Here is a 13,098-nt window from a genome sequence, read left to right on the forward strand (position 1 = left end):
TGGAATTGTGTATCTTTTCCCCTTCTGGAGGCAGTGGGGATGACAGAAGGCAGCAATGAATAGGAAGGCCTGATACTGCACAAATCAGTTGTTCTGAAAATTTGGGGAATCTCAGACTCCTCTGAGAATCACTGAAAACTGGATCCATTACAGTTGGGTGTATGAGTTCAGAAGGTTTATAAACTGCTTGATGCCTACCCAGCAAAGCCAAGCTAAGAAGTCCCCCCCATCCCACCCCCAAAAAAGGTTTTCCCAAGCAAATCCCTTGAAATCCTTTCCTTTAGCAGTTTATTCAATTTATGTGTCCCACCGTCATCCACTCATCTCATCTTCATAGCCAGTTCTACCCACCCAGCTGTCTCCATCATCTCCCTCTCTGTCCATCTGTCTTCAAATCCATATCCTACCCATAGACTTGCCTTATTCAGCTATCTCCACCCTTTTCATCCATCATCTTACCCCAGTCCCCCATCTAGCACCCATTCCTCCATAAATCTACCATCCATTACCCCACCTGTCTGCCTTCTCCAGCCAACTCTATTCATCCATTCGTCCCTCCATATTCCCATTGCTGTCCATTCATTCATACATTTCATCATTCAGTCATCTCCTAATCCATCAAGCCAACCAGCCATTTAACCATCTCTACCACCAGCCAGCCAGCCGTTTTAATCTCTTTCAATCCATCCTTCCTTACCTGGATTCTTCTGGGTCTTGGTACTACAAAACTTCAGAGACAGTTCCATGCTAACACTAGAATGGATTGGGTTTGGGATTCTGGGAAAAGTGTCCCACATCTGCCTGATTTCTCTTGGCAACCACTCTCCACCCTCCTAAGTATTCCATTTCGATACCCATCCATCCAGTTCTTGTATTGATCCTTTTACCTGGCCTCTCTCTAGTTGGGGGACCTCTACAGTGCCTCAGTGAACCCCCACCTCCAAAAGTCATTCAGGTCTTCAGAGACAAAGGCTTTTATTCTAAGATCGTTCTGTCCCCCTCACAGCAGTGGAAGGCCCAGTAAGCAGCACAATTTGTTTCTTTGGTAATATTAGCTTCTTTCATTGAGCACTTAACGTCTTGTGTTCTAGATCTTACTGTCTTCCCTGGAATTCTCTGAGACACCACAGCATCATGGCTGAGCTGAAGCCCCAGCTTTTCTAGTACTTCATGTGGAACCCCCCCCTCCCCCGCAGCCTGGTTGCCTCATCTGTATGATGAAGACAACAGTATCCGCCTTTATAGGATCATCCACAAAGATTCAGTGAGCATATCCTTACTTCCCAAACGTGCTTAAGCCTGATTCTTTACCAACTGAGCTATGAAGGAAGCCCCCTGACTTAACTAAGGCCGTGATCACATCAGATGCCCCAGGATCCAGTCCCAACCCATGAAATCAGAACCCCCAAGGCAGGAGCCCAAGAATCTGGTTTTAACAATCAGTTAACAGCAAAAAATGCTGTTACTGAGTTCTAAACTACATACCACAGGCATTAGTCACTATTTCAGCTCATTCCCTTTGAGTCCTCAATATCCCTAACAGGCAAGTGAGGATCTGTAATCCCCACTTTAGAGATGAGGAAACTCAGGCAGAGAGGATACTTGCCCAGTCACGTGAGTGGGAAGGCGCAGAGATGGGATTCAGCCACACAGCCAAGCCTGAGTCAGCACTCGAGTGTCTTTGTCAGGCGCTATTCTTGCCACTGGGAATACAACAGGGAACATCTCCTTGCCCACAAGAGGCTTGAAGCCTGGTACTCCAAAGGCCCTAGGTAATTACTGATCATTAGCTAGATAAAGTGAACAAGGCCTGGCTCGGTAAATGTTAGCTGCTGGCTTCCACTCAGTTATTTATTGAGTGGGTACCATGCCATACACCAGGGCATGGGCTGAGTCGGGCTCCTTGGCCTGGACCTGCTCCACTGCAGCCTCCCAAAGGTCAGGACTGAGGCTGGCCCTCCCCGCTTCCGCCCCCAGCTGTACATTCCCAGCTTAAGGAAAGTTCCCAGCCTGGCCCAGGCTCCCAGCGGCGCCGGAATTCTCGGTATTTGAGGAGGCGGCAGCAGGGAGGGTGAAGGGGGCCGTCTACGCCAAGGCCTGGAGCGAGGAAGGAGGCGAGCCCCCTTGGCCACTTCCAGATGTGTCCCAGCTGTGCCTCTGGGAGGGAGCCAGGAGCCTCAAATTAAGAGGGTCTCTGGGCCCTGTGGGAAAACCCTGGGCACTCGGCCTGCCTTGCCCCCTCCTGGTCCCTGCCCCCAAATCCCATCCCTCCTGCCTGCCCAACTCCTACCTCTGCCTCACGGCCCCAGCTCCAACGCCTCCTCATGAATACTTTTCTTGCCAGTCTACTACAGCCTGCCTTTTGTAAGCTGTAATTAAGACAGGCTTGAAGAGGGAAAGTAAGGTCGGCTGTCTGCGGCATGCCTTGGGACAGTGCTGCCCTCCTGGGGATGTTTAAGTTAATGCCAGTCAAACCCAGTTAGGCAGTTATTAGTAACTCCAGCTTCAATGCAAAACTTGGTGAGGTGGTTATTTTGCCACTACACTTTCTCAGCAGCTAAGGTGAAGATACCTGCCTGCCACCCACCTCAGAGACGGTGTGAAGACAATCCAACAACACGTAGCCTGGCACCTAGTGGAGCTCCACCAACCCCACCTCCGTGTGTAGTATCTATTTTCTATACCCGAGTACCATCCCACAGGACTGTCCTGTCAGTAAACAACATTCTCATCAGTGCAGCCCAGCTTCACAGCCACACGTGGCTACTGTTTCATCAGTAGGGCAAACACACAGAAAGGGCAGCAAGTCAGTAAATCCCAAGTTCCTTCCCCGGTTTTTACTTTTGACAGTGCTGGGTCTTCGTTGCTGCACAGGCTTTCTCCAGTTGCAGAGCAGGGGCTCTCTAGTTGTAGTGCAGGGCTCAGTAGTTGCAGCACACAGGCTCCAGAGCACAGGCTCCACAGTCGTAGCACACAACTTAGCTGCTCCACCCCATGTGAGATCTTGAGGGCAATAAAACCTGTGTCTCCTGCATTGGCAGGTGGATTCTTTACCAGAGCCACCAGGGAAGCCCTCCCAAGTTCCTTTTATAAAGAAAATTTGTGAAACTACTCCTTGATCAAGTGTGTAATGTTCTTAAGTTTGCTCAGCAGGAAGTAGTGAGGAAGCCCACTTGGGGGCAGATCGCTGGCTGCAAAGGCTGTTATAGGACAGATGCCCTTCCCACCCCAATGATGCTCACTAGCTTCCTTTAAATATGGGGAAAGAAACTGAGAGCAACTTAATTCACAAACAACACTTTACTTCCCTATACATATACCAGCACCATCCCACAGAACTTTCTTCCGTGACAGAAGTGCTCTAACATCTCTCTAGCCCAGGGGCAGCAATGAGTTCACCTACATCAGCTCTTATCACATGGCAGACACAAGAGATGAACATGTCCTCAGACCTATGTATTCCCGGGCCCATAAGGTCATACTGAGCATAACTGGGACTTGCTTTAAGGAGGCCATAGGGAGTGGGGGTTACAGTCGACATCCTGAAGGATGAAACCAGTCAGGGGAAATCACGCACCCACCCACAACGGGGATTACAGACCCCTGCCCAACCTCAATACTACCTACACTACAGGCTGGCATTAAAAAATTTCCTTTCCCAACACATGCATGGATGGCCCTTAGCTGCTGACTTAAGACCTCTCCTCACTTGTATTAAAGATTACTGATCTTACACATTTCCCCTGCTCTTCTCTGATATGCCATTAAAACAGCAAAAGGACTGAAAGAGATAAAACCCACAAGCACACTCACTCACACAACCAATGACCAGGCACCAAGCCCACCTGAGCTGTGTTCACACACTGGACTCCAGTACTGGAGTTCAGAGAAACTTAAGACCAGGTCTGGTCCCACCCATCTCTCCTACGTACGTCCTAATCAGAGTGGTAGCTTCTAGAAAGGCTTCTGGAGGTGTTTCTTGCATTCCTTTTAGAGAAAGACCCACCACGGAAGACCACAGCATCATTCCTGAAACCTTAAATCCCACAACATTTATTATAAAGGTGCTGTAAAGGGAAACGCTGGGCTTCATGACGGGCTTATCGGTAGGATTTCTGGTAGCGGGCACGGGCACCAGGACCTCCAAACTTCTTGGATTCGCAGCGACGGGGATCGGCTACCAGCAGGGTCCGGTCATACTGGATGAGGATGTCTTTGATCTCCTTCTTGGAAGCCTCATCCACATCTGGGGGTGAAAGGACGGGACAAAATTTAGACACCAGCAAACGTCTTCCCACTCTGTGGCTACAAGTGAGCCCCTGACATGCCCCCACCCACCTGCTGGGAAGGACCCACCCTCACTCACATTTCTGGTAATAGGCCACCAAGGCTTTGGAGATGGACTGGCGGATGGCTGTGAGGAAGACACAGACAAAAGGTACATCAGCTTTATGAACACCCAGGGATGGGACCCTGCCCTCAGACCCACCTATGTGCCCAGTGTCCGGGACTCACCGTAAATCTGGGCGACGTGACCACCACCCTTCACTCGGACGCGGATGTCCACACCAGCAAATCGCTCCTTGCCCAGGAGCAGAACAGGTTCCAGTAGCTAGGGTAACAGGAGACATTACAGGATTTTAGATCACAACCTGCCACTGAGCCACCTCACGGAACATTCCTCCACAGCTCTCTACAAGCAGCTCTTGCCACCGCTGGCCTCAGTATTAGTGGAAGTGTGTCGGGCTGTTACTCAAAGCCCCCTGTACACAGCCAGCAGAGCAGGCAGATTTCTAAGACAGAAGAGTTTGTTGAAGTCAAATTGAATCCTGCCTGAGCAGTTCCTCCTCCTGTGTTTCTCTCTGGACATCAGATCACCTGTTTTTTAAACCTGATTCTTAGAATGTGGACACCTTAGCCCAACAGTAAGGAAAATCTTTGCAGCCGCTAAGCCTGCCCCAGATGGTGAAAAAACCACTCCTGGGCTATGTCAGGTGCTCTCCCCACCTGAGCTCTCTGCCCTCCCTTTGCACCGCACAGATTTCCAGAAAAATTACGATGCTATAACCCTACTTTGATTTACCTACTTTAGGCCTCAGCTCACAAGTTCCCCCCCACCCCTGATCTGACCCTTCCACCCGAGTTTGAGTCAGAAACCCTCTCTGGGAACCTCTACCCCAGTTCTGACTGTTTGGGAGCAGTGTTTGGTATTGGGTCCAGTCTGTGTCCTCCACTGGATTCGAAGCTCTAGGAGGGCAGGCCCTGGAACCATCCAGGTCACTGCTTTGTTGCCAGCACTCAATACAGGATGCACACACAAAGCCTTTGAGTAAACTGTCAGTGACAATAAGCCACAATACTCATTTACCTGCTCTTCGAAGTTCTAACTAACCCTGCAATGTAAACAGTTCTTCACCTTCTCACACACACCAACAACCTCACACAGAGAATCCAATTTACCCTCACGACAGCCCTTCAAGGATCAACCTATTTCCACTTTACAGAGAAGGGAAGTTACTGCCCCAAATAACACAGCTAGAAGAGGCAGAAATCAAACTCCGACATATTTCCGGTCTGAGCCAAAGAAACTGAGGTCAATAAAACTTTATTCAGGAAAAAAAAAGAAACTGAGGCTTAAACAGGGAGGGGAGAGGAACTCCTTTCACAGCCAAGCACTACAAACCCAACTTCTGTTCTTGTAATGCTTATTGAGTACCTACAATATTCAAAACCTTATTTTGGTCACAATGTTTTGAGAGACAATACATTGATTCCTGTCCTCAGAGTGCGCAGACCACTATAAAACGTCCCCCATTAACTTACTGCAAGTCATCAGGCCCCATAAATTTTGGGAGCTCCCATGCCACCTCGTCCCAAATGAGTGACTTTCCAAACAACCCAGTTAAGCACCTGCTTAATCTTCAACATCCACGTTTCCACTCTCAATTCAAACTTTCATAATATCGCCTGAACCCCCAACACCCAGCTCCATCGTCAAATATCCCATTTTTCTATTCCCTACTCAGCCTCTAAACGTCCCACTGTTGATACCAGACCTTTCCGTTTCCAAGATCGACGAACTCCAGGAACCCATTTATTTCAACATATCCGTCTACAGAGCCCTCCACTCAACCCAAACGCCCGTCTTCAATCCCAGCACCTTGTATTGCAGCGTGCGCGGTTCGATCATCTCCAGGGGTCGTCCGTTCACCTTGATGAGGCCGTTACCTCGTTTGCAGTGCGCCACGGCTGTGGCCGTCTTCTGTGGAAAGCGAGGGGGAGACAGCGGAGCCACGTGAGCTCTGGGCCTCGGCTTCCAAGTAGACCCAGATTCCTGCCCACAGACTTCTCTCCGACACGGGCCTCCCCTCGTCCCTACCATCGGGCGCCCGTCTCACCTTACGTCCGAAGACTTGCACCGACTGCAGAGGGCCCTTGGACGGCATGGCTGAAGGCGCAGAGACGAGATCCTCACTGCGCGGCGCCCCAACCGGAAAAGGAAAACGCGGGGCCAACCTGGCCGCTTTTCAGGGTCTGCGCAGGCGCGCTGTGCTCAGCGTTGCGACGGCAGAGAGCTTTACGGCTTGTGGGCGGGACTTTGGATTGGCGGCAGGAAGGTGGGCCGGGGGAGCGGAGAGGACGGGACCTGGGAATGGAAGGGACTGACTTCCCTGAACGGTGTCGGGGGCCGGCCCGAGAGGGCGAGTTGTTCAGTCACTCAGTCGTGTCCGACTCTTTGGGACTCCGTGGACTGCAGCCCCCCAGGCTTCCATGTCTTTCACTATCTCCCGGAGTTTGCTTAAACTCATGTTCATTGAGGCAGTGATCCCATCCAACCATCTCATCCTCTGTCGCACCCTTCTCCTGCCTTCAATCTTTCCCAGTATCGGGGTCTTCTCTAATGACCTGGCTCTTCGCATCAGGTGGCCAAAGTATTGGACCTTCAGCTACAGCATCAGTCTTTCCAATGAATCTTCAGGCTTGATTTCCTTTAGGATTGACTGGTTTGATCTTGCTGTTCAAGGGACTCTCAAGAGTCTTCTCCAGTACCACAGTTCCAACGGATCAATTCTTCAATGCTCAGCCTTCTTTATAGTTGAACTCTCACATCCCTACATGACCAGTGGAAAAACTAGCTTTGACTATACGGACCTTTGTCGTCAAAGTGATGTCTCTGCTTCTTAATACGCTGTCTAGGCTTGTCATCGGAGAAGGCAATGGCACCCCACTCCAGTACTCCTGCCTGGAAAATCCCATGGGGTCGCTAAGGGTCGGATAGGACTGAGCGACTTCACTTTCACTTTCATGCATTGGAGAAGGAAATGGCAACCCACTCCAGTGTTCTTGCCTGGAGAATCCCAGGGACGGGGGGAGCCTGGTGGGCTGCACAGAGTCACATAGAGTCGGACACGACTGAAGTGACTTAGCAGCAGCAGCAGCAGCAGCAGCAGCAGGCTTGTCATAGGTTTTCTTCCAAGGAGAAAGGAGGGTGAAGACAGGCCATAATTCACATCCTCAGTTCTCATTGGCCACCTCCAGCTCTCATTTGCTTTTGGACTCTTCATTTATCTCTCTTTAGTCCCATCCTCAATAGATTCTCATACATACACACTCACCCCTCCCCCCGCACCCCCCTGCTTTCCCACCACCAGGAGATTGCTTCAGAGTTGGCAGTCTTCCCGTCTTCTAGAATTTCTCAAGAATCCTGGTAGGATTCAGAATCCCCCTCCTCCTAGAACCCATCTCCTTAAAGCATCCTCCCCAGAATCCTTTTCCTCTTAGAGCCCTTTCCCCAGAACCTTTCACCAAAACTCCTTTCATTTTAGGGACTTCCCTGGTGGTCCAGTGGCCAAGACTCTGAGCTCCCAATGCAGGGGCCCAGTTTCTATCCCTGATCAAGGAACTAGATCCCATTTGCCCCAATTAAGACCTGGTGCAGTCAAATAAGTAAATAAAAAAATATTAAAGGACTTTCTTCCTTTCAGAGTCTCCTCCCAAAATTCTCTCAGAGCCCTCATCTTAGATTCCCTTTTTGCCTAAATCTCCCTCCACTCAGGGTACCCTTACCCCTCTTTCCCCCCAGAATCTTCCTTTCCTCAGAATCCACAGTGCCTAGAATCCCCCTCCTTCAGAAGCTTTCTCTCCCATAATCCACTTTTCCCTGAACTGCTGCCCCCTCCGAACCTGTTTTCACAAAATCTTCATCCCGGGACTTCCCTGGTGGCTAAGACTCCTTGCTCCCCATGCAGGGGGCCCAGGTTCCATCCCTGGTCTTGAAACTAGAACTCACATACTGCAATTCATGCACAAAGAAGATCAAAGATCTCCATGTAACTAAGACCTGGCACAGCCAAATAAATTATTTTAAAACAAAAAACCAAACTCTTCATCCTTCTCAGAGCCCTCTCTCAAAATCTACCTTTCCCAAGAATCCCCAGTCCTCTCACCCCCATCTGAGGAACCTCAAGATAGGGTAGCCCCTTGCTCCCCACTGCTCATGATGCTTGCTCCCTTCCCAGCCAGGAGTTTCCTTTCAGGTGCAGGCGGTAGTCGGCTGCCTCAGTTTCTCTGGCAGCACTGGGTCTGGGATCCAAGGTTCAAAGGGGTGTGGTGGCTCATGGATGCCTGGAGGGCGGAACCAGAGTGAAGATTGGTGGGCGGGTCTGGGGCCAAAGGGAGGAACCTGCAGCTCAGAGTCCAGCTCCTAAAGGGTGACAGAGGGAGAGGGCGAGGGGCCGGGGAGACAGGCAGCAAGGACCCAGAGGCTGACCTGGAGGGACCCACAGACCTACAGGCACACAGCACCAGAGAGAGAGGTGCACATGGAGGAAAAGGCAAAGACTGGACCAACGGAGGAGAGAAAAACGAAGAGAGACATGGGGTCAATCAGAGATGGAGACAGAAGTCACAAGTGACAGAGGCAGAGGCCAACGCTCAGAGAAAGAAGTCAGCAGGTACAGGCAGGCGTGAAGATTCCAAGACACTTGTGGCAGAAATAGGAGAAAGGACAGCAAAGACTCCCAAATAAGCACCTGCAGGATTCAAGCTAACTGGTGTTCTCCAGTGGGCAGACAAACAGGCCACAGAATGCACAGGCTGGACACACTCTAGACTGCCTCATGGGGCTGTTTGGGGGACAGGGGACGCTTCTGAACTCTCCGGTCTCTCCAGGATGATCCTAATAACCTTGCTGAATCTGGTATCTTGATTGGGGGAAAGGAAGGGAAGAGAGTTCTCTGAACCACAACCTCCCTACTCTAGGGTCACCATCTCCCCCAGCCTCTGGGAGTACACTTCCAGGTATCTATGGATTGAGTAGAGATGGAAAGGCAGGGACGGGGCATTTCCTCTCCCCCATTCCTGTTTTCCAACTTGCTCCCTCTCTCTGTACTTCTTGTTTCCAGGAACCCAGGCTGGAACCTGAGAAAGTATGGGGGTTGGCAGGGTGTCCATGTGGCTTCTCTGGACCACCCTCCTGCTGGTGCTGCCCTTGGGAGGCCTAGGACCACCCCTCTGCCCAAGGGAGCCTTTCTACTTCCTCATTGCCATCACGAAGATGCTGGTGAGGAGGGAGGGAAGAGCCAGCAGACAGGGGCAGGCTAGTTAAGGAGTGGGGTGGGTGACATGTTTGCGGAAGGGTCAGTCTCTTCCTCTCCAAGATCTGATTTTCCTCCCTACCCCACAATTACAGGAAAACAAAAATGATGGCAGTCTGTACACCCCAGATAATCTATTGGTGAGTATCATGTTCCCTCTTTACTGGGGTTGGACATTTAGGGAGAATCCACTAGCTCAGGACACACTGGAGGCCAGGAGGCAGGCAGGCTGGTATTCTGGCTGTCCAAGTCTTGACAAATGTATTTTGTTCACAGCTGTCTGTAACACCTAGTACAGTGATTGGCATATAATAGCAACAAAGGATAATAATGACTACAGCTATTATTTTAAATATATATATATTTATTTGTTTGGCTGCATTGGGTCTGTTATGGCACCTGGAATCTTTCTTTGTGGCACATGGGCTCAGTAGTTGCTTCTCAGCGTGTGGGATCTTATTTCTCAGACCAGGGATCAAAGCCCCATCCTCTACACAGGAAGGTGGGTACTTAACCACTGGACGGCCAGTGAAGTCCCAATAACAGCTATTCTTACATAATTTCTTACTTGGTGACGGGTGCTGGCCTAAATGCTTTAAGTGTATTGGCCTTTTTGGAGGGGGCACGATCTTAGTTCCCTGACCAGTGATTGAACCCTGGGCCCCCAGCAGTGAAAGTGCAAGCGCGGAGTCCTAACCCCTGGACCACCAGGGAAGTCCTAAGCACATTAGCTTAATTACCTTCACACTGACCCTCCAAGGTAAACAGGGCTGAGACGTACGGATGTGAAGGTTGTACACTGCACAAGGGTCCCACACCTACAAGGACAGCATTCTCATTCTGGATGTTTGTCAGTTTCCAGCACATGGCAGTAAAGTATCTTGTTCTAACAAAATCAGACCGTGGAAGCATTAAGGAAGGAAGATCTTTTTCTAACTTGCACTTCTAGTAAAGGTAGGGATTATTCAGAACTCCATTTACAGATGAGGAAACTGAGGCTTAGATTGGTGAAGGGGCTTGTTCCAGGCTACAAGTCAGAAACTGTGGGGGTGAGGACTTGGGATCAGCCCTTGCCCAGAGACACCAGATCACTCTGTCTCCACAGGTGTGTCCTGCTGAGACTCTCCGATGCTTCAGGCTGGAGTTGTCTGTGATCGGGTTTGAGGAGGGCCCATCCGTGGGGATCGTTGTGTTCCGCCTACAGCGCCTACTGGATGCCCTGGGGTCCCGGCTGTGGGTGATTGATCAGGGCCCTTGTCCACCCTGCGAAGGACACCCTCAGAGACCAGTCCCTCTTTTTCTGGCCAAACTCTTGGAGTTATTACAGGGGACTTGTGCTCGGGACCTGCCCTCAGCATAAACTTCAGAGGAAGTCTCCCTGGTACTCCCAAAGAGGCCAGGTGGGGAAGGAGAGGAAACTTGATCTCCAGCCCCAGTTCCTAAACCCTAAGCCTTCTCCTTCTAGGCCAGAAGACCTTACCTGCAGCCCCAAGAGCGAGGGGAAGAGGTAAGAAGGAAGAAAATAAGGCGAGATGTGAAGCCTGAAATCTCTGACCTACTGGGGCAGGAAGTTGGATAAATTACCCCACCTTACCCCATTGTTCTCCCTCTCTTTCAGATACTTCCTCCTCTCTCTGCTTCCAGGAAGGGACAATGCACGCTTGTCCTCTAACCTCATCCCCATCCCCTGAGGAGAGGAAGTCTTGTGGCTCATATCCCTGGCTACAAATAATCACTGCTTGGAGAACTTTTAAATACTGCTGGTGGCTAGGTCCTAGTCTGGAGAACTTGACAACTGGTCTCTAGTGAATCCTGAACATCTGTATTTTAAAAGTCAACTTTGTTGAGGAATAATTTACATACAGTAAAAGGAGAAGGAAAGGCAGAGAGAAGGAAATGGCAGCCCACTCCAGTACTCTTGCCTGGAAAAATCCCATAGATGGAGGAGCCTGGTAGGCTACCGTCTCTGGGGCCACAAAGAGTCGGACACGACTGAATGAGTTCACTTTCATTTTCTTTCACTTTCAAAAGGTACCCGTTTTTTAAAAATTATTTATTTCATTGCGCTGTGTCTTAGTTGTGGCACGTGGGATCTAGTTCCCTGACCAGGAACCCTTGCTCCCTGCATTTGGAGCATGGAGTCTCAGCCACTGGACTACTGGACTACCAGGGAAACCCCAAAGGTACCCATTTTAAGTGTACGTTTCAAAGGGTTCTGACATATATATATATATAGAGAGAGAGAGAGAGAGAGAGCGCGCACCACATTTCAATGACCCCAAAGCAATTCTTTTATGCCTCTTCCCTATCAGTCTCCACCTCTAGTCCTAGAGACTGACTAATCTGATTAATTTGTATAGATTGGTTTTACCTGCTCTAGAATCTCCTATGAATGGAATAATACTGTACATACCCTAGTATCTGGCTTTTTTCACTCAGTGGGTGTTTTTGATATTCATTCATGTGCGTTATCAGTGGATTGTTATCATTCCAGTGCATGTATGTGCTGCGACTTGTTCATTCCTTCTCCTCATGATAGACATTGGGTTGTTTCCTGTTTGGGGCTACTATGCATATCTCTTATCTTCTCAACTGTTCTCATGTGCTGCCGGATGGAGAGTTGAGAACGACTGATACACCAAGAAAAAGTTTTCCACAGGGAGAAAATGATGGTTCCCTGTCCTGGAGTAAATGTCTTCGTGCAGAAGTGTCAATAGGCATTTTTATGTGGAATCCCATTCTAAAGAACTGCTGTTTAAAGGAACCAAGCTTAGGGACTTCGACGGTGGTCCAGTGGCTAAGACTCAGCGTTCCTAGTGCAGGGGGCCTGGGCTCCCTCCCTGGTCAGGGAACTAGGTCCCACAAGCCTCAGCTAAGAGTTCACAGGCCAGGACTAAATATCCCACATGCTACAACAAAGATTAAGACCCCAAGTGCAGCAACTAAGAACCCCGAGGCCAAATAAGTAAATAAATACATATTTAAAGAAAAACAAAAAAACAAAAAAATCGGAAGCAAGCTTATAGAAAAAGAAACTTTTTTGTGTGTGCCACTGTCAGCCCATCAGTAACTCATTCCCCTGTAACTAAATAGGTATATATTAAATTTCTGTAAATTGAATGCAGATTTCTCATCGCTTATGTGGGAATTTTAGCAATGTGTTCTAAAAAGCTCCCGATTTTTTTTTTCCCCTCCATCAGGTTAATTTTTATCTCTCCCTGATGCCTGTTCTCTTTGCCATCTCTCTGACAAATAATTCAGTTCAGTTCACTCAGTCGTGTCCAACTCTTTGCGACCCCATGGACTTCAGCACGCCAGGCCTCCCTGTCCATCACTAACTCCTGGAGTTTACTCAGACTCATGGTCCATTGAGTCGGTGGTGCCATCCAACCATCTCATCCTCTGTCGTCCCCTTCTCCTCCTGCCTTCAATCTTTCCCAGCATCAGGGTCCTTTCAAATGAGTCAGTTCTTCGCATCAGGTGGCCCATCCAGTTACATAGC

General features: G+C 49.6%; 1 protein-coding gene across 1 annotated transcript; it reads right to left on the reverse strand.

The window, feature by feature from the left end:
- Positions 1–4,026: 4,026 nt before the first annotated feature.
- RPS16 (ribosomal protein S16) lies at positions 4,027–6,499 on the reverse strand. Its single transcript, XM_086352463.1, has 5 exons — positions 6,399–6,499; positions 6,161–6,262; positions 4,516–4,612; positions 4,367–4,414; positions 4,027–4,246 (listed from the first exon to the last, which is right to left on the reverse strand). Exons 1-5 carry the CDS (start codon positions 6,444–6,446, stop codon positions 4,101–4,103), a joined length of 441 nt encoding a protein of 146 aa, XP_086208589.1. The 5' UTR covers positions 6,447–6,499; the 3' UTR covers positions 4,027–4,100.
- Positions 6,500–13,098: the final 6,599 nt, after the last annotated feature.

This window comes from Bos grunniens, chromosome 18 (genome assembly GCF_055505025.1).
Source record: "Bos grunniens cultivar Pamir isolate PY7600 chromosome 18, Bosgru_T2T1.0, whole genome shotgun sequence".
Classification (NCBI taxonomy): domain Eukaryota; kingdom Metazoa; phylum Chordata; class Mammalia; order Artiodactyla; family Bovidae; genus Bos; species Bos grunniens.